Source organism: Chiloscyllium plagiosum, unplaced genomic scaffold (assembly GCF_037043375.1).
Source record: "Chiloscyllium plagiosum isolate Xiang-an unplaced genomic scaffold, Cpla_swu_hap1 HiC_scaffold_22, whole genome shotgun sequence".
Classification (NCBI taxonomy): Eukaryota; Metazoa; Chordata; class Chondrichthyes; order Orectolobiformes; family Hemiscylliidae; genus Chiloscyllium; species Chiloscyllium plagiosum.
The window spans coordinates 45,130,515-45,157,920 of NW_028270160.1; the positions used below are offsets into that span (position 1 = coordinate 45,130,515).

The window sequence follows — 27,406 nt, forward strand, 5'->3', positions numbered from 1 at the left end:
TGCACAACATACATATTCCAAGGTCATTTCCTGACACCGACAAGCATACATTGCATGCATTAGTGAGTAAGATTTTTTGAAAGGTATCCATACGTACATCTTTATCATTGGACTACCTGCCAATATGAAAAATGGTGTTCCTGCAAGCATCCGAAGCTCTTGAGCTAAATGGCAGGCCCAGTGTGTGATGAGTTGCAATGAGCAATTCTGACCCCGGATCAATTTGGAATTATTCTCAAGATCACTCCCAACCCAGAGAATAAAAAAACTAATATTTTCTCACACTTATGACATCCCATGGTATATTTGGTCCATCCAGTGTCAACAAGCACTGCCCATGCGTACAGATCCACTTTGTGTCAGCAGCTTCTTATTAGTTGTTTCTGACCCTCCACCTTCTGATGAAGGTTTCTGAACAGTGAAGAAGCCTCCCGAAACTGTTCATTGATTTTCAGTACAAATGTGCTACCCCTTTTGGTCAGCAATGACTATTATCCAAGAATAATAATTATTTAACAAAATATAAATTAAAAAATTCAAAAGGTATCCAGTTTAAAATCCATGCAGTGTGTGTCTGGACCGGTCCTAAAATTTTCAATTGACATTTCATTAAATATTCTAATTATTCAACAATTATTACTTAAGACTGAAAGTTCACTTTAAAATCATGTGAATTATTTAAGAAAATCACTAAAGCATTTAAAAAATATTCCCTGTAAAACCTAGGTAAAGCAAATGTGCTTAGGCTGTATTCCTGTGGCAATACTCCTACCAATCAGAATCTACCTACCTAATATCAGAATTAAGATTAACAGCAACGATTCTTACTACATCTGTGTGTCAATTATAGCCCATCTCAGGCTGTCTTAAACTGCTTCTCTTTATCAAGTCTGTTTCTTGCATCCTAGTTCTGATGAGTGAGTTCAAATGAAACTTCTTTCAATATTTTTCAAGTGTGTGTCTATTTTCCACGAATGCATGGATTATTTGTAGAATATCCCATACAGAAATAATATTAAGTCATTACGCAATATTTGGTCTCTCGTTCTGCTCAAGTGTTGCCAAACAATTGTGCAGGCATATTGTCAAACCTTTGCGCTTGTGCAATCTTGAGCCTTGCACATGTACAATAAATCAGGCAATCCAGCATCAACAAACACTGCCTGTCTTTTTCACAAGTATGTTTTATTATGATAAAGGGAGGATAAAAGAATATCGCATTTAACTCAGTTAATCAATATTTAACAGGAGCTGTACAAGCACTATATTTATGACTCTAAGGCAGATGTCAGATTCTGGTCTCCCTCCTCTTTTAATGCCTGCCTGAACATATAAATATGTACACCCCACTCTCAGATTTTCCCTGCATTTACCATTGTCTAATTATGAGATGAGTATAAAAGATAAGTCTGTTTAAAAAAAAAGTATAATCAGAATTGGAGACAGTGATAAGAAAGCAAGACCAAATAATGATGCTGACTTTAGAAGTACTTTCATTGAAACTAAAAAAAAACACGATAGGCTGACTTAAAACAATAGATCTTTAAAAGTTCCAGTGCTCCCTCAAATTTCCTTTTCCTCAGCACAGACCTCAGAGGTCCACAAGAGGCAGAAATCATTGCCGCAATCTGCCCACCAATCACTGTGCATGGAACATCACTGCCACTGTGTATAGCTTAGAGAATATTCATATGGATGCTTGAGCACAGTTACTACATTTTGAGATTAAGAAGAAAGAAATGCTTAGTAGTACAGAGCTTATACATTGCTAAAAGGATGCTAAAAACAGCTCAGAGGTTGAAGCTTTTCATCTTGCACTCACTCAGAGCTAAGATGCAAGAAACAGACTTAGGGGAAAAAAGAGAAGCCATTTTATAGAGAATGAAATGGAGCGACTAACTGGTTGGGCCATAATTGACATGAAGATGTAGCAAGAACAGTTAACTATTCATCCTAATTTTTGTATCAGGCAGGTAGATTCTGATTGTTATAGGTATTGCCACAAATATACAGCATAGTTTGGCTGAATCCATGACCATTTTCCTGAAAAAAGGGTGCAGTTTATGTACAAATTCCTTTTGTCTAATAAAACAGGATCTTGCATATTTATGTTTGTAGCTTCTAGCATGCACAAATGCAACACTGTGCAGACCAGACTGATGATCTTATATTGGTTTTGGGTCTAACGCTTAGTACAGTTGGATTATTTAAATCAATAATTTCCAATAGTAGGATCACATGTTAGTGTGAATATAATCTTCTGAAGCTTGAAAGCTTGTGCAACTTTAGCAGGAGCGGCATGCTGCCAAGTGCGCATGATCAACCAGGATGTGTTGCTTGATATAGTCTACCAGATGTTGGAATAGGCAATTTAGTACCTGAATGACATTACTCATTTGTGTATAGAGTAAAACATCTTTTTGGCTTGACAGCAGCATTCCATTAGTGGAGAAATGTACTTGCAGATTTACTGAATGGTACGAGGATGAGACAACTGACCGCCTTGTTGTTCAAATCTTTTAAGATCCCTTCCTATCCACAGTAATCGTAGATAGCTTGTGCATCGCAGAGGGCCAAACATGGTGGACGTCAGCCCTTTCAGGTGTTTTTGTGGTATATGAAAAATGATTTGATCAAGGTATCAGTTATCAAAACTATGTACGATATGTCCCATCTCAGCATGGAGTGAACACAGTGAGCAGATGGTTGGGCTCTGTTCACTGCATTGCCAATACAATTCATCTTGTAGTATGGGACCATAGCAATCTCAATGTGTACGATGACCAGTTAATGTCATCTTTTGATAGATAACAGTCGAGTCCATTTTCTGATGAAGCAAAGGGAGCTCATTTGATTGCTCCATTTCTATGGTAAATTGCAGTGCAGGATGGAGTTTATTAGCTAATTTAAATAAATTCTTTGATACAGAAACAGATGGAAATATTGCAACTATGTTATCTGCATAATCAAGGTATGCAGGTTAGTTGTCTTTCCAAAGATGTGCTTCTCAAAGTAGCCAAAGATGTTACCAAGATTTGGACCTAAAAGTAATTCCAGGGCTGTTTATTTAGGCATACATGATATCATTGAAATTGAACTCAATTGCTCGAGTTGTTAAATTCAGAGATTGATGAACACAGATACAGACATAAATGGTACACTTAGATTACCATAGTATAGTAACATTGATATCTGCACTATGGTTTTTTTTTTTGAGTGACGGTAAATATGCCGGCATTGTCAAAAGAGAACATGATAAAAAGCTGTCTAGAAATGCTCTTGAACCGCTACTATAACAAAGGGTGACAGTTTTCAAATAAAAAGTTCATTCATTCATTTCAACCCAAAAATGATTTTTAAAAAAAACCAAAAAGAATTGGAACAGATATTGTCATCTTTAAAACTGGCAAATACTTCTTTCAAAAAACAAATCCTACATCTATTAAGTTAACACAGTAAAACACTGGGCATCAGATTCTGCACTGCTTTAAGTATTACTTGATTATCAGAAGTTACCTTTTGTATGTACAAAATATTGGGGTTTTTTTCAATTTACTGTTTAAAAAAGGTAAAAATTTTTATTGATTCTTAAAATGAAAATACAACCATTGACAACACAATAAAAAATTGGAAAGAATCTTAGTCAAAATACTTGATTTTACATAATGCTGCTAATCAATTCATCGAAGTCCATCGCAAATTAATAACTGAAGTGAAAACAAATTCCAAAATCTGAAAATCCAGCCCCATGGGGGTTTCCCATAAAATGTTGTGTTTAAAGAACAGTTTAGCAGACAGCTACCTTGAATCTTACAATGTTTGAGCACAGAATGGAGTCACTTGGCTTCTCCAAGTCTGTGTTAGACTAAATCTATTTCTACACACAGAAAATCAGAAATTGCTGGTAAAGCTCAGCAGGTCAAGTGAGCAGACCTGTTTTTGTTTCTGATTTCCAGCATCTGCAGTTGTTTCAATTCCTATTTCTACTCAGCTGCTTGCTACCCATATATGTCAATATTCCCCTATATCAAGCAAATAATTTTACATCAACAGCAACTGTGGTAGAGAACTCAAGAATTCTAATTATCCTTTTGTTTCATTCCAACATCCTATTTAAACATGTATTGTCTCACCAAGCATGCCACCGCCAGTTACTCAGATCTTCACCTCACTGAAATATTTATGATCACCAATAGGAGGCTCGTTTTGAATTTTTTTCTCTATTAACTAAGAGTAATGTCCTTTTTAATTTCATTACATTTCCTGCCAAGTAGGTTTGCCCATTTTTCAAAAATTCTTAGTGAACTCAATTGTATGGTCATCATGACTTCTCAAACACTACCATAACTTTAGACTGTCCAGTTGCTTTGTTTCATTTTGCATATTACCACTATAGCACTACTTTAATTATTAGAGTAGCAAAAAAAAGACTGCAACTGTTATCCAATTCTATGCTGTCTTGTACTGTTTTGACAAATTTCCAATTGTCTCAAATTTTGCACTTAATTTTTAAACTACTACTTAATCGATTTACATTAAGGACCGAAGTATATGCACCCCCTTTTGGACCAACAGAATAATTGTTTCCCCATTGCTCAGAAAACAATTTTCTGACACAAGGCAGCAAGAACACATTTTTCTCTGAACTACTTTGTATCTTTTTTCCACTTGATGACCGAACACAAAATTATTTGGAGGTGTGACCAGAGTGTTATAATGTTTCATCATGATTTTTCTCTGACATGATGTACTGATTTGAGAGAAAGAAATTACTTTCACGTTGTAACTATTGCAGCTCTTTGGATAGTCTAAAGTGTTTCAAGGTCATGTATCATTTTGAAGTACAACCATTGTGTAGTCAGATGCAGGAAATGATTTTGCATTGCTGTACGATGCTAGAGAGAGAAGAATCTTGGCCAGGAAGTTGGAAAACATCTTGCTATTCTTCATGTACTGGTTGAAGTCTTTAATTCCATCACACTACTTTCTCTCATTATTGTAATGTGGCCCACTCTCATTACTGTACTAAAGTACTGGCTGAATGGTGTGAAGAACATTGGTACAAGGTACATTCTTCTATCTGTGATGCAAATAACATCATGGACCAAACTCTTAGATTGTGTAGTTCAGTATTCAGTCTATTTTGTCAAGTCTGTCAAAATAATAAACTCTCCACTTGAATCCTTGCTTACTTTACTTGTTCCTAAACCAAAGTCCTGTTTCTTTTTGTGCATTACTTTTAATGTAATCTTTCACTTTGCACCAACTTAAGCATATTGTCATAGAGATATACAGCATGGAAACAGACCCTTTGGTCCAACCTGTCCATGCCGACCAGATATCCCAACCCAATCTAGTCCCACCTGCCAGCACCCAGCCCATATCCCTCCAAACCCTTCCTATTCATATACCCATCCAAATGCCTCTTAAATGCTGCAATTATACCAGCCTCCACCACTTCCTTTGGCAGCTCATTCCATACACGTACCACCCTCTGCGTGAAAAGGTTGCCCCCAGTAGGTCTCTTTTATATCTTTCCCCTCTCATCCTAAACCTATGTCCTCTAGTTCTGGACTCCCGACCCCAGGGAAAAGACTTTATCTATTTACCCTATCCATGCTTGTTGTATTAATCTTACTTCTTAACTTAGCAGGTCAAAGTCCCTTCCTTGTTTGATAATTGTTTAAATTTATGTTTAGCCTCTGAATCTAAATTAGATACAATAGGAGTTTGAAAACTTGATCCTTGGGATAGGTTACTCGTCACAAACTTCCAGGAGGTACAGGAGAGAGAAAATAAAACACTGCAGAGTTAGCAGCATTACTGTGAATATGCTCACACTAAACTGAACGGTTGAAACAGTCCAAACAGAATCCCTTTGGAAATGACAAAGACTGATACCGAAAATAACCAAATATGCCAGAAAAAGACGAGGAAATCAGAGGATAAAATTTTTTTATCACATTTTAGTGACAATTCTGCTATAATGGATTCAATTTTCACTATTCAACAGAGAACAAGAGAAATTATTTTCCATAAGCAGACCCCAGTTGCAGATGCCAAGTATAAACTTTATAAAAGGTCTATAAAATCATGAACTTTATTGTTTTATTTTTCTGGCTTTATGTTGTGTGTTTTAAGATGCCACCTGAAAGGGGTGACACTAAATAACACTTTTCACTGTGTTTGTAATAAATACATGTGACAATAAAGCAAATCAAATTGACAAGGTGAATAGCCAAGGCCTTTTCTCCCCCCAAGGACAGGAGGAGTCCAAAACTAGTGAGCATAGTATTAAGGTGAGAGGCGACAGATTGAAAAGGGACCAGGGGGGCATCTTTTTCACAGGTTGGTGCATGTATGAAATGAACTGCCAGAGGAAGTGATGGAGATGGAGACAATTACAACATTTAAAAGACATTTAGACAGGTACATGAATAGAAAAGCAATAGAGGGATATGGGCTAAATGCAGGTAAAAGGGACGAGTTGTGCTTGGGATGCCTAGTCAGCATGCTCAAGTTGGACCAAAGGGTCTGCTGCTGTGCTGTATGATTCTAAGCTTTCTAAGTTTGTACACAAAGAAGGGAAAGGCCCCAGGAACTGAATTTCTGGGTACTGCAGTGACTGCAAAATAGATGTGTGAATGTAAAATAGAAACTGTTGGATCTACTAAGAGATTGAGATTGTAACTATTAGGTCTTTCAGGATGGAAGTCAAAATGGAACAAATGACCTTTCTCAGATGCACATAGCTTACAATCTGAATGATTTTCAATTGTTTATTTGCTCGATCTCATTTCTGAATTCAGAGTTCTCCAACAGGTCAAGAGAACATCAACTAATACTCTTGGTCTCACTTGTGCAAAAACAGAGGAACCTCGATTATCCGAATACCACTTATCCAAAAATCGAATTATCTGAAGGAGATCTCAAAGTTCCGATGGAAACATTACATCAAAGATGTGTTTCCAATAGTGATCGCGTCTTTTGGTTACAGTGATTAAACAGGCATGTCTCCAAATGACTGTCTGCCCACCCTCTCTCTCCCCACACTTGCCCTGGAGTTCTACACAAGGGTGTACCCTAAACCCCTCTTCCCTAGATAATCTCTCCAACATTGTCCCGCACTGTACTCTGGCAAAAGAAGTGAATGTGCGAGGCAGTGAATGGAGTGCCAATGAAGCAGGCTGCTTTGTCCCAGATAGTGTCAAGCTTCTTGATTGTTGTCAGAGCTGTACTCAACCAGGCCAGCAGACAGTATTCAATAACACACCTGACTTGTGCCTTGTGGACAGACATTGGTGTGACAGGAGAATTACATACTGCACAACTGCTCTTGTAGCCACAGTATTTATATGTTGGCCCAGATCAGTTTCCGGTCACTGGAACACATATATATCTTGTTTCTTAAAAACCTTTGGTTTTATTGTTTCTAAGTATAAATGGACATAATTAGTCCCTCAGGTCTCAACCAGCTCTTGCTAAAGTTAAATAAAAAGCTAATGCCACTGCCTCTTCTCTCTTTATAACCCTGCACATTTCCCAAATTCAAATGTTTATCCAACTTTACAAGGGATGTAACAGACTCTGCTTTGTTCAGATTGTAGAATAGCATTGATCCAACAAGTTGGGAGTAAACAAATTTCTCCAGTGAGTCCAGAACTAGAGGGCATAGATTTAGGGTGAGAGGGAAAAGATATAAAAGAGACCTAAGGAGCAACTTTTTCACGTAGAGGGTGGTATGTGTATGGAATGAGCTGCCAGAGGAAGTGGTGGAGGCTGGTACAATTGCAACATTTAAGAGGCATTTGGATGGGTATATGAATAGGAAAGGTTTGGAGGGATATGGGCCGGGTGCTGGCAGGTGGGACTAGATTGGGTTGGGATATCTGGTCGGTATGGATGGGGTTGGACCAAAGGGTCTGTTTCCATGCTGTACATCTCTATGACTCTAAGTGATTATTTTGAACTAAAAACCCCACATCTCCCAAAACCTGAAAAAAAAAAATCAAGTTTTCCCGGTGCATCCAGTAAACGTCAAACACTTTTCTAGAAACTTTAATTAAATCTCCTCAGTCATCTTTACTTCAATGGAAATAGCATCCCGTGCACCTCAAATCTCTCCTCATACTGTAGCTCCCTGTGCTTGCCATTATCTGCACAAATCTACATCTTCAACTCTTTGCAGTTTTGGGTAACTTATCACTCAAAAGTATTTTATCCAACATACAAGTAATGTCTTGAAAAATTTATTACTATTTTAGTCTTTGTCAATTCATAAATCCAGAATACTATTGGCTTATTTATGGATTCTCTACTTGCACACTCATTGTTAACAATCTTGTTTGACACTTTATCAAACATCTTCTGAAAATCTATGCACATCTCTCCTTTTTCTATCCAATCAGACACTTAAGAAAACAAAACTGATTCTTTTAAAAATGTATAACACACAGAGGAAACCTCCTATCAATAAAATACAGGGAAAGATAACTTTCATTCTATCCTGGATTATATTGCGAAAACGAAGTTGACATGATAACATATTTGCAGTGCAAGACTTACAAGTCTTTAAACAGATGTGTAGAATTTTCCTACAAACCTCTTCAAATAGAGATAGCTGTAATACGTTACCACTGAGCATCACTGCTGAGTAGTTCTTGTATGAACTGAGTCCAATATCAAAATAATATTCATGCTAAGGACCTGATTTTGAAGTAAACAATTTCTCAAATATCAGTTAAATGTTTCTCTTCTCGGTGCCAAGTGTGCAGTCATATATTCAAATTCTATGACACACAGCAAACTTTTGGGTTAAAAAAGAACTTCATTGCTATTCTCGAATTTCCATTCACCTATAAGCACTTAGATTCCCAGTTCAAAGAACTGGCAAAGTTTTCATCACAACTTGTTTAAGTAATCACACTAATACAGAAATATCACCATTTTCTTGTCACTTCACAACTTTCCATGAAAAATGTTACAGCCTATTTCGGCCTCTCCTGCAAACTAAATTAAAATTTCAACACAATACAAAGTTTCAATCTATTCACAAGTTTCAGAATCCCATGAAACAAACCGAAAACATGTCCTTGTCTGAATTCAACCGCAAAATTTGCCAAGTGAACACCTGTATGAAAATAAACTCCATTTGTATACAGCTTGAAAAACAATGCAAGAGGAAAATTACAACCAAAGTCGTACAACTACCTTCAGGTGTTCTTCCTGGAAAGGATGCTCAGGATATTCAGGGACAGGTAAATATTTATTCTCCACCTCCGCGAACAGCTTTACCACCAGGTCAGTCAGCTCATCGAGGGATTCTAGAACCAACAGATCGTTTGAGCGCACACAAATCACATTTACATTGCCAACATGAAGCTCCCAATTCCCATCATGTGACAACTCCTGCAAAAAGCCATGAAGCTAAATAGAGAGCGAGCGAGACAGAGAGAGCGCGAGGCACAGACAGAGAGCGAGGCACAGACAGAGACAGAGAGAGAGAGAGAGAGAGAGAGAGAGACACAGACAGAGAGACATACAGACAGAGAGAGAGAGACAGACAGACAGAGAGAGAGAGACAGACAGACAGAGAGAGAGAGACAGACAGACACAGACAGACAGAGACAGACAGAGACAGACAGAGACAGACAGAGACAGACAGAGACAGACAGAGACAGACAGAGACAGACAGAGACAGAGACAGAGACAGAGACAGAGACAGAGACAGAGAGACAAGAGACAGAGAGACAAGAGACAGAGAGACAAGAGACAGAGAGACAAGAGACAGAGAGACAAGAGACAGAGAGACAAGAGACAGAGAGACAAGAGACAGAGAGACAAGAGACAGAGAGACAAGAGACAGAGAGAGAGAGAGAGAGAGAGAGAGACAGAGAGAGAGAGACAGAGAGAGAGAGACAGAGAGAGAGAGAGACAGAGAGAGAGAGAGAGAGACAGAGAGAGAGAGAGACAGAGAGAGAGAGAGACAGAGAGAGAGAGAGACAGAGAGAGAGAGAGACAGAGAGAGAGAGACAGAGAGAGAGACAGAGAGCAAAATGTCAAAAACAGAAATCTTGTTTCATAGCCGAGTCAATAACAAGGCTGCATTATTTTCAAGTGAAATACAAGAGGTTTACAGAAGATTTGAGGAAAACATTTTCAACCAGATGGTGGTAGGGCCTTTTTAAAAATACTTGCGTAACATTCAAGGCTATGGGTCTCGTGTAGAATAGTGGAATTAACATAGGCCATGATATATTTTTGGCAGTACAGCCTTGGTGAACCAAAGGACCTCGTCTGTACCTAATGGTTTTATGATTTATGAGCCGCCTGAAACCATGCTATCCTTGTTTGAAATGTAATTGCTGGGAAACACAGTGCCCTAGCAATGAAGGGTAGCCCAGCTGGGAGAAGGCTTGATCCAAGCTGCCTTATGTGACTGAAATGTTAGACAATCATTAGAACAATATCTTCTGAGTTTTACTTTACTTCGTTAGGCAGGCAAGGGGATCAAATGAGCCACTGGTCTTTCATCAAAAAAATTTTCAAACTTACTCTTCACTTCAATTATGTGACAAATGTTATTTTAAAATGGTTAAAATGTCTTATTTTTCTACCCCCTCCATCATTGAAGTCTGGGGATTAAGGTAGTGCTGATTAAACAAACCTCATAACTATGCAAGATCTACTGGAAGGAATTCTGAATTTGCATTACTATTTTCACCAGATTCTTTGACACCCAAATTCCAGTTCTCGCTCCATTCTGTCAATATTGGGAGTTTCACTGGTTAACAGTCAGATCTCAAAAGAAGAACAAAGTAACAATTCACATCCCCTAAAAATGTAGAGAACACATGTTGTTTCTTAAATTAAAAAGGAACTATTTAAAAAAATCATGCTATAATATATCCTGACATAATAAGCTATAAACAACAAACTATTCTTAATAGGGGTTCTCTTCCAAAAAGTAGGAAAGTAACAAGCTGTCTTTGGAAATAGCTAAACCATAGATGTATTAAAGCTAACTTCAAATGTTATTGCGATTTCTGAATCCAATACGGTTTCTTTCATTCAAAAATTAAACGCAAATTAAAAACTGGTTCAATTAATTGTATTAAAAATAGTGATTTGCTCCAAAATGCAAATCTATTTATTTAAACAGGACAAGCAGCTAAGAAACTCCAAAACCTGACATCTATCCCATTTTGAATTGCTCATTCTGGAAAAATAATGGCATTCTTGAAAAGTGATTCAGTTAAAGTACTCTAAATAGGTTCAACAAGGAATTCAGATAATTGTGAATTTTACAACAAAAATATGAAAACGTAAGAAATTGGATTCAAAGGAAAAGTTTATCCCTTCAGAACATCTGCACTGTTAAAGGCTATAGCATCTCCTATACTACATTAAAGCATTCAACTTTCTGCTCAGAGATCAGTTTAACTTATAATTAAATCAAGCAACATATCTGAAACACATCCAAGAAATGCAGGTTAATTCTGATGATTACCTGCACCAGCAGGCAAATCAATTGCAAGCTTTATTAAATTTAAATCAGAGTATTTCAGATATCTTGTTTGAAAATAAAAAGCATATTGTACAGTATTTAGACAAATTTTGAATACAATAACATTAGTTCCCATAAAATAACTGTCAAGCCACATGATTGACGAGACGTTCAAACATCTTTGATTAGTTTGTGACATTACTGTTGATATCAACCAATATGCCACATGGACTTTAAGTTTGGTTAACATAATTTTCTCAAGTTAGAAGGTTTAAATCTTGGATTAAACCGTAGGCAAGTACATAGAGTATTACAGCACAGAAACAGCTATCTACACTGGGTGTTTATGCTCCACTCAGGCCTCCTGTCTGTATGGCAACAAAGGCAGCCATTCAGCTCACGGCATACCTGCCAATGTTTTGCAATACAGTGGAAAACAACTCCCATCATACAACTTTCACGCTATGGTCTCAGAATCTCTTCTCTTGTCAGATGCAAAGGCCTCCACTTCAACTACTTACTGTGGTTCAGCATTCCATGCTGTAACAACAACATTGATTAATATGCACCTGGTTACTAATTCACCTTGTTAACGTATCTTTAACATTCTAAAACATCCCAAGGCACTTACATCAGAGCATATCAAACAAAGCTGCATAGAGAAATACTATAGCTGATGATCAAAAGCTGAGCCAAACAGGTACAGGCAGTTCTTCTGTAACATGATGGTTGCATTCTTGTTCAACCCCGCATTATAGAAAAATCGTGCTTTAGAACCAATGCTTAATGTGTTGGTGATGAAATTGCATTACAGCTAGCACAGATTTTAAAAGTTCATACTTTAGAAAACAGTGTTCCCAATTTGTCAATCACATTATAGTGAATTCACGTTAACGAAATGCACGTTATAGCAGAACAACCTGTAGCTTTTAAGGAGTGTCTTAAACAGATGTAGAGACTTTTCAGAGAAAATTCCTGAGTTGAAAGACCAGGAAGACCTAGTAGGATGTTGAATTAGAAGAACCTTTATAGGCCTAGAGGAGCTAACAGAGATAAGTGAGAAGCAAGGCCACATGAGGATTTAAAGAGAACAAGAATTCAAACAAGACTGGGACTGTGGAATCAGAAACTTTTGTATATCAGGAAGCATATGGGTGCTAGGTGAATGAGTCTCAGTGAGAGCTAGGACAGAGAATTTCAGATGACCTTAAGTTTTTTCGAATGAAATTTAGGAGGCCAGCCGGGAAAGCATTGGAGTAGTGAATCCATTTATCCCGAGTGCAGTTCTCAGTTGACAGGCTCCCTTGTTACAACTGGAAATAGAATTCCCTTGTTCATTTGCTCATTTCATTCAAAAATTTAGCATTTTAACACCTGCTTACCGAACTTGAAATTTTTAGCTACAGAAATTAGGATTTCCGTTCATCTCCCAAATAACATTCAACAGACATTAAATGTTAGTTACTTGAGTCACAATTTATCACAAATCTACACATGTAGAACCACACACATTCAACAGTTGATTTCCTTCTCAAGTATTCAATCAAATTTGATTTTCTGATTGATGTTCCAAAAGCAATGTTGAAAATCCACTACAAGAGCTGATATCGCTTAAAAATACGAACACTGACGTCACTTTTGTACTCCCTTCAACCTAGAATGATGCAGGAACTCAGTGTTGGAATTCCTCAGTGCCAAGATAAATTTTAAAAGAAAATTCAAAGACTCATCTTTCTTTGATGAGCAAATAGCAAATAGCACTCTTTTTCTTCTTTGTTCTGTGGGAACATGTTAGCTACCAAACTAAAACATCTTTTACAATCTAGATAACCAAAGGCTCCGTGTCTCTAACAGAAAAGCAACCTCATTAGTGATCAGAAATTTCGTCAATGGAGTTTCCCCCGATATTTGAATTGCATTTTATCTATTGTTTAAAAGTATTTCAGAACATGAAAAAGATCATTGGATGGTGGAGATATTCACATAGCAAGTCTAAAGTAATTAAGAGTAACTGGGGAACTCCATTGTGTAGTTGAAGAATTACATATTAGCAAAAAAGGTTTTACTCAATAAAGTACTTGCCTCTCCCTAGGACACAGAGTGCCATCAGGTTTGATGAATAGTTAGTTGAATGAAACTTAAGGAGTTCTTGCCGTACGTCAATGCCCATCTCTGCTGGTCTAGTTTCCAAGGTGAACTTGTTGCCTAAAATTGGAAAAAACACAGGCAGTTTCAAGTAATGTAATAACTTGGCTCACATTTCAAATTTTATTGCTTGCTGAGTTTACATATCAACCATCTGGCCACACATTTGAAAAGAGTTTGTGGACATAATTTCAGTTCTTACAAATCGCTTTTGCAGGTCTCAGTTTATGCAGCTAAATAAAGCACACTCAAGTAATTTTATGTGTTGGCGAATTTGCTCATTAAGACTCAACTTTACACCAAAACAATGAGATGGAACTCAAATAAAAACAGAATATGCTGCTGGCAGGTCTAGTAGCATCGCTGGAGAGAGAAACAGAGTTAGGTCAAATATGTCAGGAAAATCATTATCTGTCAGAACTGAAGAACTTCAACAGTGCAGCACTCCTTTATTCTAACTCTGGAGTGTCAGCTTTGATTTTTCTCTGAAATCCTGGAGCAGAATTGAAGATTTAAACTGACTCAATACAAGCTCGATGAACTGAGTCACAGCTGTCCACATTAAGGTTAATATGACACAAAGCATTGCTATTTTGTGCAAACAATTTTACACAAAAAGGATGTATGTGATAGTTAGTCACTGAAACAGTTATTTTTGCACTCAGCATGAGAGACAAAGTGACATATTAGTCCAAAAGCCAAAACATTCCATCTGACCTTCCAATAAAGGACAGATTTGAAGTGAAAGTAGGTTAGACAATGTGAGCATTGTCAACAGATCTAATGTCCACTCTCCTCCCCCACCCCCACCCCACCTTGAGTGAAGTTACCCACTGAGATGTTGTAGTGCAATACCCGATTCCAAATGCACAGGCGTCAGCATTGACCACTCAACTTTAACTTTGTCATTTTACCTTTGTGGTTACATCAAGTGGACAGTAATGTCAAGAAAACTAATATTTTAAAACAAATTATTATATTTTAGATCAAAAACAGTACAGGCAGAAATTTTCTTTAATACCTGGTTACCAGATAAGGAGAACTCTCTAGTTAACTTCAGTGCCAGTTTTAAGAGACAGTGTATAGCAAAAAAAAAACTGTGCTAGTCTATATGGTCATACAATTTTCAGCACCAGCAGGCCATTTTGCTCAACCAATCTCTTCCAATGTTTACGCTCCATAGAATGCACTGCCATCAGAATTATCTATCGCTACCTGCGCTTTCCTTAATTTCCTTCTCCTTGCTAGACAAGGGGAGAGAAGAATTAAAGTTTGATGATTCTGATGCAAAATCTGTGAAAAGTACATTTGAATATTATTTATCTTGGAGTTTCTTTTGAATGAATGGCATGTAAGTTTTGGTCTCTGTGCATGACGAGGATTAATGATTCCCTTGTCAACATTTGTGGAGTCTTTTTGAAAAAAACTTCAGCAAAACAGAGAGTAACTGGAGTGCAAATGGAAATTTGTTTGAATTGAGAGTGTTTCACAACGGGACAAATACTAAACAGCAGTAGATTACTTTCAGTTAGAAGGAACAGAAAATGATTTATTTTGCACCCAGAGCTTGGGAATCTTTTGGTTTTAGTTCAGAGTCCTGTTTGAAGTTAGACATATTAAAGTTTCTCCGAAAAAAAAAGCAGTTAGCTCACAGAAATAGAAGATGTGTCACCTCTATATAAGAGTTTTAATTTGTAAGTTCCCGACCTGAATGTTTAACTAGAATACCAAAGGGATTGTTCAAAACTGAACTTAGCGACTTTGTGTGGGGTGGCACAGTGGCTAGCACTGTTGCACCAGGGTCCCAGGTTAGATTCCAACCTTGGGTGACTGTGCAGATTCCACACAGACAGTCTCCCATTGTCTGCATGGGTTTCCTCCGGGTGCTCCAGTTGCCCCCACAGTCCAAAGATGCGCAGGTCAGGTGAATTGGCCTTGCTAAATTGCCCACAGTGTTTAGCTGCATTAGTCAGAGGGAAATGGGTCTGGGTGGGTTACTCTTCGGAGGGTCGGTGTGGACTTGTTGGGCTGAAGGGCCTGTTTCCACACTGTAGGGAATCTAATCTAATCAAGACGACTTGAAATTAAATGAAGTAAGTCAAACCCATAGCAATAACAGAGAAGGGAATTATAAGTGGTGTTTGAGTACTGTAGTGTTAATATAGACGGGATTGCACTTTTATTGCGGCCTTCAAAAAAAGTGTTATATAAAACTAGCTTGGTTTATTCCTTTTTTTAAAAAATCTTTTCTTTTGGTTAATAAATTTCTGTTTTATTGTTAAAACAAACTCTGAAGCTTTGTGTTTGCATTTAGTGAGACCACTATGCCAAATAAGAACAAGACACGATTTACCAAGTCAAATTTCAGTGTGGAATCTGATTCGTCCAGTAAGAATATCAATAAATAACATAATACAAAATCCAGGTGGGAACTAAGAAGACACGAAAAGGCTGCAGAGACGTAGGCAGGTTAAGTGAGTGGGCAATAAGGGTAGATGGAGTAAAATGTGGGAAAATCTGCAGTTATTCATTTCTGTTTCAAGACTAGAAAAGCAATATTTAATTAAAAATGTGCAAAACGCATTAATGTTTATCCTGACGGAGTTGATGTACTCGTACAAAGTGCTAACATACAAGTCGGAAAACAAATAGCATGGTGGCCTTCACTGCAAGAGGATTAGAAAAGGAAATTTTTCTACAGTTGGACATGCTCTGGTCGATATCATAGGTGTGCAATTTTATATTTGAAAGAAATTTTCTTTACATTGGAGACAGGACAGCTAAGGTTCATTAGAGGCTAAGTAAATTGGGTCTATATTTTCTTCATTTAAGAATGAGACATGACAATCTTATTGTAACTTGCATGATCATGAAGGGACTTGACGTGACAGATTGAGGTTGTTTCCTTCTCCCTCTAGATTCCCCAGCAAAGAGGTGAAACAAAAATGGTACAGTTTCAGTGAAAAGGCCCAATCAAAAGATTCTCAGTAATGCAAGATGGAGGACAGGGAAAACTTGTGGCTGAAAGAGCTGATCCTTTTTTTGTGGTATTTTAGCTATTAGAAGTGACTTCATCAAATTCCAGGAGCAGCAATTACTCTTTTAAGCTGTTGTATTTAGAACTTTGGGGAAAAAAAAATTCAAACAAAGGGACTTTTAAAAAGAGGAAGGCAGACAAAAGGCCACATGATTATAAGGGAGAGAGAGAAAGAAAGCTACACTGCTAACTGACACAGCAGTGAACCTTGCCTAGTTACTGCTTTTGCTGTTGGAGTTCACGTATTGCTGGACATTGGAGTGCATCAAGGAAAAAATTAACAAACTGTGAAACTCACAGCTGACCTTGGAGGAACCTGTGAGGGAGAGTTCACAGCACAGGAACAGATAAGTACATAGTTTTTAAGTGTAACCTTGCCGTAAATCACAGTAGTGTGCAGAGTGAGTTCTTTTTCGATTACATGCTTTATTGAGATCTGTCTCGATTAAATTTTGAAAACATAAACCATAACTACCAAGTTAACCTGGAACATGCTTTTAAAGCAAAAGGACGGTGCTATTTTCTGGGTCTGTAGATTGTGACGGTGCAAAAACGGCTTGAGTAGAGTGATGTGTTCTTACTGTTGAATGTGGAAGTTCAGGGAGAGCTTCCATGTTACTGATGATTATGCCTGCAGGAAAGGAATTGCAACCAAAGACCCATCAGATCGCATTAATTGGTTGCAGCTGCAGTTGGAGGCAATAAGGAATTTACAAGAGCTAGGGGGTGTGATGGATGGCAATTATAGGAAGGGACAAAAGCCACAGATACCATCAGCTAGATGGGTTAATTCCAGGAAAGGTAGCAGTAGGGGCAGGTAGTGCAGGAGTCTTCTGTGGCTATCCCCATTTCAAACATGTATGCTGTTTTGGAAAACGGAGAGGGTGGTGGACTCTTGTGGGGAAATGTAGCACGAACAGTTAAGTTTCCGGGATTGAGACTGGCTCTAATATAATGAGGGGTACATCAGGTTCCAAGCAATCGATTATGTTCAGGGACTCTCTACTCAGAGGCACAGATAGAAGTTTCTGTGGCCCGCAGCAAAAAAAAGTTAGAATGGTATGTTGCCTCCCTGGTGCCAGATCAAGGATATCTCAGAGAGGGTGCAGAATGTCCTCAAAGGGAGAGGGACCAGCAGGAGGTCATTGTACGCATTGGAACCAAGACATAGGAATGGAAAAGGATGATATTCTGAAGGGAGAATATAGAAAGTTAGGAAGGAATTTAAAAAAGGAGGCCCTCGACGGTAGTAACATCTAGATTACCGCCAATGCTGCGAGCTATGAGGGTAGAAATAGGAGGAAAGGACATTTGAATGAATGGCTAAGGAGCTGGTATGGGGAGAAGGGTTCACATTTTTGGATCATTGGAATCTCTTCTGGGGTAGGAGTGACCCATACAAGGAGGATAGATTGAACCTCAATTCACCAGGGGACTAACATACTGGCAGGGAGATTTGCTGGAGGTGGTTGGGAGGATTTAAATAGTAAAGTTGGGTGGGGACTGGAAGTTCATTCCAATTCCAGAATTGTGGCTCAGGAATGGACAAGACTGACAGCTTAAATGTTCCAGGATACAAATGCTATAGAAGGATAGAAAATGGGGAGGGGGGAGATTACAGGAAGAGTGATTCGGATGGAACTGAGGAATAAGAAAAATGTTCACTTTTTGGGATTGCACTATAGACCCCTCAACTGTCAGTGGCAAATTGAGAAACAAATCTGTAAAAAGATTTCAGTTATCTGTAGGAATAATAGGGGATTATAACTTACCAAACATAGACTGGGACTGCCATAGTGTTAGGAGTTTAGATGGAGAGGAAATTTGCTAAAAGTGCACAAGAAAACTTTGCTTCAGTATGTGGATGTACCTACTAGCAAAGATGCGAAACCTGACCTACTTTTGGAAAATAAGACAGGGCAGGTGACTGAGGTGTCAGTGAGGAAGCACTTTGGGGCCACTGACCATAATTCTATTAGTTTTAAAAAAAAGTGATGGAAAAGTTGAAGTTCTAAATTGGAGGAAGGCTAATTTTGACAGTATTAGCCAAGAACTTTCAAAAGCCGATTGGGCGCAGGCATTTGTATGAAGAGGGACGACTGGAAAATAGGAAGCCTTCAAAAAAAAAAGATAACTCCAAGAATCTAGAGACAGTATATTCCTGTTAGGGTGAAAGGAAAGGCTGGGAGGTGTATGAAAAGCTGGATGACTAGAGAAATTGCGGTTTTGGTTGAGAAAAATGACTAAAGAATATGGTCGAGAATGTGTTGCTGGAAAAGCACAGGTCAGGCAGCATCCAAGGAGCAGGAGAATCAACGTTTCGGGCATATGCCCTTCATCAGGAATCTGCTCCTCAGATGCTGCCTGACTTGCTGTGCTTTTCCAGCAACATACTCGTGACTCTGATCTCCAACATTTGCAGTCCTCACTTTCTCCTGGAATAAAAAAAAGGATATATCAGGTATAGACTGGAGAGATCAAATCATTCCTTAGAAGAGTATAAAGGCAGTAGAAGTATACTTAAACAGGGAAATCAGGAATGCGAAAAAAAAAGGAACATGAGATAGCTTTGGCAAATAGGGTTAAGAGAATCCAATACATTAAGTACAAAAGGTTAACTAGGAAAGATCAGCAAGGCAGCCAATGTGTGGAACTGCAGGACATTGGGGGGGGGGGAATACTAAACGATTATTTCACATCATTATTTCCTGTGGAGAAGGGCATGGAAGAAATGGAATGTGGGGAAACAGAGAGAGTGACATCTCAAAAAAGGTCCATATTACAGAAGTGGTGGTGCTGGATGTCTTGAAATGCATAAAAACTGATAAATCACCAGGACCTCACCGGGTGTATTGTAGAACTCTGTGGGAAGCTATGGAAGTGACTGCTGGACCCCTTGCTGAGATAATTGTTATTATCGATAGTCTCAGGGATGATTGGAGGTTGGCTAATGTGGTGCCACTATTTCAGAAAGGTGGTAAGGAAAAACCAGGGAACTATAGACCGGTGAGCCTGACCTCAGTGGTGGGCAAGTTGTTGGAGGGAACCTGAGGGACAGGATTTACATGTATTGGGAAAGGCAAGGACTGATTAGGGATAGTCAGCATGGCTTTGTGCATGGGAAATCATGTCTCACAAACTTTGAGTTTTTTGAAGAAGTAACAAAAGAGGATTGATGAGGTCAGAGCGGTAAACGTGATCTAAATGGACTTCAGTAAGGCATTCAACAAGGTTCCTCATGGGAGGCTGAGCTCATGGAATACAGGGAGAAGTAGCAATGTAGAAGACAGAGGGTGGTGGTGGAGAGTTGTTTTTCAGACTGGAGGCCTATGACCAATGGAGTGCCACAAGGATCGGTGCTAGGTCGGCAGCTTTTCGTTATTTTCATAAATGATTTGAATGTGAACATAGGAGGTATAGCTAATAAGTTTGCAGATGACACCAAACTTGTAGGTACAGTGGACAGCAAAAAGGTTACTTTTCAAGTACAACAGGATTTTGATCAGATGGGCAAACAGGCTGAGGAGTGGCAGATGGAGTTTAATTTAGATAAATGAGAGGTGCTGCATTTTGGAAAAGCAAATCAGAGTGAACAGGAGTGAACAAAGAGACCTTGGAGTGCAGGTTCACAACTCCTTGAAAAGTAGAGTCACAGGTAGATAGGATAGTGAAGGGGGGTTAGGGTTAGGGATGCTTTCTTTTATTGGTCAGAGCATTGAGTGTAGAAGTTGAGGGGTCATGTTGCGGCTGTACAGGACATTGGTTAGGCCACTGTTGGAATATTACATGCAATTCTGGTCTCCTTCCTGTTAGAAGGATGTTGTGAAACTTGAAAGGGTTCAGAAAAGATTTACAAGGATGTTGCCAGGTTGGAGGTTTTAAGCAATAGGGAGAGGCTGCTTTCCTTGAAGCACCGGAATCCGAGGGGTGACCTTATAAAGGTGTATAAAATCATGAGGGGCATGGATCGAATAAATATGCAAGGTCTTTTGCCTGGGGTGCAGGGAGTCCAGATCTAGAGGCCATAGGTTTAGGGTGAGAGGGGAAAGATATAAAAGGGACCAATGGGGAAAATTGTTCCACACAGAGGGTGGTGAGTGTTTAGAATGAGCTGCCAGAGCAAGTGGATGAGGCTGGTATAATTACAGCATTTAAAAGGCATCTGGATGGGTACACAAAGAAGAAGAGTTTCGAGGGATATGGGCCAAGTGCTGGCAAATACTAACTTAGGTTAGGATATTTGGTTGTCATGGACGAGTTGGACCGAAGGGTCTGTTTCCATGCTGTACATTTCTATGACTATTTAGAACAGAGGAGGAGAAATTTATACACTGAAAAGGGTTTTGAATCTTTGGAACCCTTGACCTCAGAAGGCTACAGACACACCAATATTAAACATATTCAAAAGGTTGAAATAGACAGATGTTTGGTCTTTCAGAGAATGGAGAAATATATGAGGTCATCAGGAAAACTGAAGTTGGAGGTCAGACATGATCACACTGAATGGGGAGCAGACTCTACACTCCATATAATTGCCTCTCATCTTCTCTCATTTGTTTACTTAACTTTCCTTATATGGTCTGGAATATATATATTCCAGATCTACAGAATTCAAAGTGACCAGCAAGCTCTCAGTTCTATCAAAGTGCTACTGAAATGTTGAACAAAATTGAGTAGATCACCCAATATCAACCCAGACACCAACAACCATACTTAATCTCCCTGACAAGTCCTCCTTCCTAATAAGGTGAAGAGTTGTGTTACACCAAGCATCAGCCTAGAACACAGTCATAATCATTTCCATATACAGTGGAATTCATTAGGGATTGGCACCAGGATCAATTTTTCCTCGACATTCATTCATGACACAGACTGGGTGTACAAGCATAATTTTAAAATTTGCAGATACTACAAAACTGTAGTATGAATTAAGAGAAGGCTAGAGATAGACTTCAAGGGACATGGACAGATTGATGATACAGGAAGAGGCATTGCACTTGAAATTTAACACTGGAGTGCGAAGTGATTTTTGGATACTGTTACAAGGATGCTTTTAATATTACCCAAACACTGTTACAAGGATGCTTTGGGTCCTCATGGTCAAATGGAGGTCCAGGTTAGAGTCCCACCTGCTCCAAAGGGTGGAATAACAGTCCGAACAGGTTGATTATATTTTTTCTAAAATAAGCTTTTTTTCCCCCAAAGATGCTCTGCAGTTAACATTGCTTGAAGGCATTAATTTTTGAAAGATTGTTTAGTTTTCTGAATGGTTTCTTTAAAAGGGTTCATTGAAAGTTCACTGTTGATATTCCAGATTATTTAAAAAAAAACGACTTCCGAGAAATCACAACAACAGAAAATAAAAAGGCACAATTCTAACCGAGTGTAGGAACAGAAGGGCGACTTGCTACCTGTTCTCTTCGCATTGAAGATGGCAGGCCAAGCTGAGAAGATGGTTAATAAAGGTATACAGGATCCTGAAGTTTTATAAATAAAAGTAAAGATATAGAAGGAAGTTATAATAAACCTGAACAAAACATTGATTTAATCTCAATTGGAAAAGTGTGTCTGATTGGAGACACTAAATAAGAACAGCAAGGTTTTCGAGATGGGACAGAAAAGGTTCACAAGAACACAGTTGCTTTCCTTCAAGAAAATTGAAAGGTGATTTGCTAGAGGTGTTTGTAAACAATCTGTTCAAAATACAGAGGGAGAAACTGTTCCTATTGGCTGAAACATTGCAAAACAGTGGAAGCAAAGTTAAAGTGACTAGCAAAAGAACAGAAAAGCAATAGGCAGTGATGATCTGGCATGCACTGGTTCAGCAGGTGGTTGAGGCAGGTTCCATTGTGCCCTTCAAAAGGGACTGGATAACTAATTGAAGGGAAAGAATTGTAAATTTATGGGCAAATTAAAAAAAGACATCAAAGTTGGATAGCTAAATTGCCCTTACAGACAGTGTTAATGGACTTCACAAACTAAATGGCCTCCTTCGGTGCAAGAATTATTGAATGATTCTAACTTTTATTTAATGGACTTCAATCATATGAAACACTGAAGACAGAAAACAATGTTGACACTTCAGGCAGAAAAAAAAAGTTAAAATAAGCAAACCAATTTTAGAAAAACTGCAGGCATTCTTTCTGCCATCTTGTAATATTAAGATAATTTTCGATGATTTTCTCACACCCATATTGGTGCTTTCACATCAGTCACAGAATAGTTTGACAAATCTCTGAAAATACAGGATGCGCACAATTCTCTTGTGGCCTGTCCAATGCAAGCACTCAAATTAATCTGTGTACATGCAAGTGAAATCAAGAGAACTGATCAATCAATCATTCAGTAACCATTCAGCTCAATTTTTCATTCACTTAATATCTTCCTGTTTAAATGGGTTTTGTTGAAAAAAAATCACTTTCTCACTGTCCAATTTTTAAAATTAAACTTCTTGCCAAATTATACTGCTGTATTAGAGTATAATTGAAAGTGCATTGCTTTTGGTAAAAACCTCCAAGATATTCTTTAAAGACACTATTTTCAAAAGTCAAGCTACAGCAACATATGCTTATGGTACATGTTCCCACAGTGCTGCAACAGTTTTTATTTCCAACCTGTTCTTCCAAATGGCTCAATTTCTCTTTTCCTTGCTTTTCACCAATTTCTTTCAAATTTTGTACGTTTTGTTAAATGTAATTTGTCAGCAAGGAAAGCATTCTATATTAAATTCTCCTTTTCTACAGGACAGAGAAATTAGATTCGATTAAGATTCCCTACAGTATGGAAACAGCCTTCAGCCCAACTATCCACACCTACCCTCTGAAGAGTAACCCACCCAGACCCATTCCCCCTACCCTACATTTACCCCTCACTAATGCACCTAACACCATGGGTAATTTAGCATGGCTAATTCACTTGACCTGCACATCTTTGGATTGAGGAAACTGGAGCACCTGGAGGAAACCCATGCAGACTCCACACAGACAGCCACTGTGCCACCTCAATGACAAATACAAAATTAGTTTGAATCCAAGTTAGAGACAACTTGAAAATACACACCACTGAGACTAAGGCACAGATTATTGTGAAGACTAGAGTGAGTGGTGAACAATTTTCAACTTAATTACAGTGGAGTCAAATACATTTAAAATATAATAAAAGCAAGCTTAATCTTCAAACTTGAGCAAACAGCAAATGTTAAAATGCACAGAAGTTTTGTTTTGCAGTTGCTGAGTATTTCTGCCTGCTTTTATGAAGCAGCTGATGAACTGATTATAAATGAAGCAGCAGCAGCCAAAGTGATTGATCCATGCTGAACAGAAACCATACACTAGCACACATTGCCCCGGTCATGTTGAAGGTACATTTTTGTTGAAGGTAAACATCCTGACCTACTGGAGTCTACCTGGCTGATCGGAGATTGGTCAGCTAGCTAAGATTAACAGTTTTGAAAGACAACAGATAAAAAAAAGTTGAAAAATTTAGGACAAATGTGGTATCATGATAATATTATTAGTGATCCAGAGATAGGAGAACATGGGTTCAAATTCCTCCACCAATTGAATATATAAAATACCATCAGATTCATCAACATTCCTTAAGGACCAAATCTGATTCCTTATCTGATCTGGTCTACATGTGACTCCAGACCTACATTAATATGGCTGGACTCTTAACTGTCCTCTAAAATGACTGAGCAAGCTACTAGTTTGAGGACATTAGGGATAGGCAACAAATACTGGCCTGGTCAGTAACACCACCATCCATGAAAGAATAATGAAGAAAAAGCAACCCTTTGGACTTTAAAATGCCTGAATGCAAGTTTATTTTGTTGGCCTATCAGCATGTGTATTTCTCAGTTACTAACAGATACATCAATTTAATAGGACAATGTCTATTTAAAACAAAGTACAAGTTCAAAAATCATTTGAATAGTTAAGAATGTAGAATAGAAATCTTCAAGCAATAATTGTATGTTCATCCAAAAAAAATGAAACTGCTATATTCATATATCAATATAAACATCCAAGTTCAAGAGAGTCCAGTTCGAATAGTAATTATGTTAATACATGAAAAATGCATATGATATATAAATAAATTCACAACATGTGGACATTGTTGGCTGACCAGCATTGGTGCCAATTCCTAATGCCCTTGAACCAAGTGCCCTGTTAAGTTACTGCAGAGATAAGGTATGATGAACCACCTTCGTGAACCTTCACACTCATTTTGATTTAGGTATACTGACAGTGTTATTCAGAAAGAAGTTTCAGGATTCTGATCCAGAGAAAAAAATAGTAATATCGTGCAAAATAAGGATGGTGAGTGGGGAACTTGCAGATGGCAGTGTTTCCATGAATTTGCTGTTCTTGTCATTCTAGGTGATAGAGATTGCAAAACTGGAAGCTGCTGTTGTCAGAGCCTAGGTGATTTCTGCAGTGCATCTTGTAAATGGTATATACTGCTGCCACTGTGCACTGGCATTGGGAGTGAGTGCTGACATTGACGGATGGGTACCAATCCAGATACCAGGATTCTTTTCATGGGTGTGCTCAGCTTCTCAAGTATTGGTGGAGCTGCACTATTCAGCAAAGTGGTTTGTCACACATTACTTGTGTTTTGCAGATGGAAGACAGGTTTTGGGAAGTTGGGAGAAGAGTTACTTGCTGCAGAATTCCAGCCTCTGATCTGCTCTTGCAGCCACAGTATCTTTGTGCCTGGTCCAGTATAGTTTCTGGTCGAGGGAGAGGGCTTATAACTTGCACAAGAAAAAGGTAGAGATCACATTTTTTTTTAAAGAAGGGTAGACATTTATACTTCAAACTGTGTTCATCACTTCATATCTTTGCAAATAAGTCTCGTTTTCACAAAATGTATAATTTGGCCATGTCGGAAAAGAATTTTGGGTTGATGGATCTTTATCCATACTAGATTTAGAATTAAAAGAAGAGTATAATTGGAGATATCAGTAGCTGGATAAAGCATTTATATTTACGCTAAGTGTAGTGGAATAGGGGTGGGAGGAGAGAAGCAATGGACTATCCAAATCTTGTTTAGATCATCAAGGTAACATTTCAAGTCTGTGATCCTTCATCAGAACTGGTATTAAAGACTAACCTGTTCCAAATGAACTAAACCGATGTTCTGGGTTGCCTGTAGATTTCTCCAACTGGAACAGTCTCCAAGCATCATTCATTAGATTTTTCTCATGCTCAGAGTCAACAGCATTGACTTCTCGATCTTTACAGCTGGCATCAAACAAAGGGCAAAGGAAAAACTGGGCAAACCTAATTTATATTAAAAAAAGTGATTAAGTAAAGCTTCAAGGTACAAACATCCACATTGCACGACATTTGCTTTAAGAGAGCTACACTGCATGTGCCTAAAACAATACAGAGCAAAATTCCAACAGAGACAGACTACTTATCAGCAAAGTATCATAAATGGTGTTTGGTTAAAATATTACCTATTTACTGCTATCTACGCAAGTGGTCAATGGCAAGCTTCAGAAAGAAAGAAAATAGAAGTAGAATAACACTGCCTTGCTACCAGAGCTCTGATTGATAGGATGAATACTTACTAAATTCCAAAAATAAAATTATAGGGCTAAATTTTCAAATATCAGTCAATATTGGAATGGAAGAGCCAGGATTTAAAAATGGCAGATAAGACTGTATTCTGAGATTTCTCTCACGTGCAATTTTAAGGAACCAGGTCCAATGTTGGTGTTCTGCAATCCTGTCTATTTCTGGTCTAATGGAGGAAAGGACATTCTAGACTCCTCACTATTGCCTCATTAATTTCCGATGAAGGGCTCTTGTCTGAAACAACAATTCTCCTTCTCCTCTGATGCTGCCTCACCTGCTGCTCCTTTCCAGCATCCCACTCTCAACTCCTCACTATTGCCACCAAGTCAGGCCAGTTTTGGTAGACGATGCAGTTTACTGGAGTTCAGAGGTGGTGTGAGCACAAGTTCATTTGCACAAAATATTTGACAAGTAAGTTTGAAAGGTGCTGACAATTTGCATTTCAATGTACTGTGGAAACTCTATCATCCGAATGTGATGGGTGGACAATATTGCGCTCAGATAATCGATTAAATCCCTATCCTCTGGGGCTCGGAGTTTTAAAGTCTGCTCCCTATTCAGGAGACTGCAGCAGCATATAACATCCCGGGCCACCAATCCTGTCCAACCCTGCCCACTCAACCTCGTCCAACCCCACACCCCCCTCACCGCCACCTGTCAAGCCCTTGGACCCCTTCTGGGGCAACCGGACTGCACAACAAGACTGCTGCCTTTGTGGGGTAAGTCCCCAAATAGCACAGCCACACACAACTTTTGACAGGTTCCACGTTTGCCCTGTACAGGACAATGTTGGAGAGATTATTCCTTGGGGGGGGGGGGGGGGGGGGGGTGTGTGTTAGGGTACACCATTCTGTAGACACACCAGTGTGTGTGGGGGGAGCGCAAGAGAGAGATAATCACTAAACAAAAGACACAATCACTGCTGGAAACACATCATTTTGTTTCTCTCGGAACCTCGAGATCTCCTTCGAATAATCCAATTTTCAGATAACTGGTATTTGGATAATCAAGTTTCCTCTGTATTAGTACATATTAAATGTGTCACAGCTCTTTTCAAGATGTCAACACCAATAAACAGACCAGAATTATTTAAGTGCTAGTGGTATTAGTGCGCTTAACATTGGGGATAAA

General features: G+C 38.6%; 1 protein-coding gene across 4 annotated transcripts in view; it reads right to left on the minus strand.

The window, feature by feature from the left end:
• The window catches only part of ide (insulin-degrading enzyme), a 119,536-nt gene that overhangs the window by 77,545 nt on the left and 14,585 nt on the right, over window positions 1–27,406 (minus strand). For all 4 annotated transcript variants that reach the window (XM_043712501.2, XM_043712496.2, XM_043712500.2 and 1 more), the window contains exons 4-6: window positions 25,806–25,975; window positions 13,589–13,711; window positions 9,211–9,323 (exon numbers count right to left, since the gene is read on the minus strand). In XM_043712501.2, coding sequence (XP_043568436.1) covers window positions 9,211–9,323; window positions 13,589–13,711; window positions 25,806–25,975 — 406 coding nt within the window. The remainder of the gene's footprint in view (window positions 1–9,210; window positions 9,324–13,588; window positions 13,712–25,805; window positions 25,976–27,406) is intronic.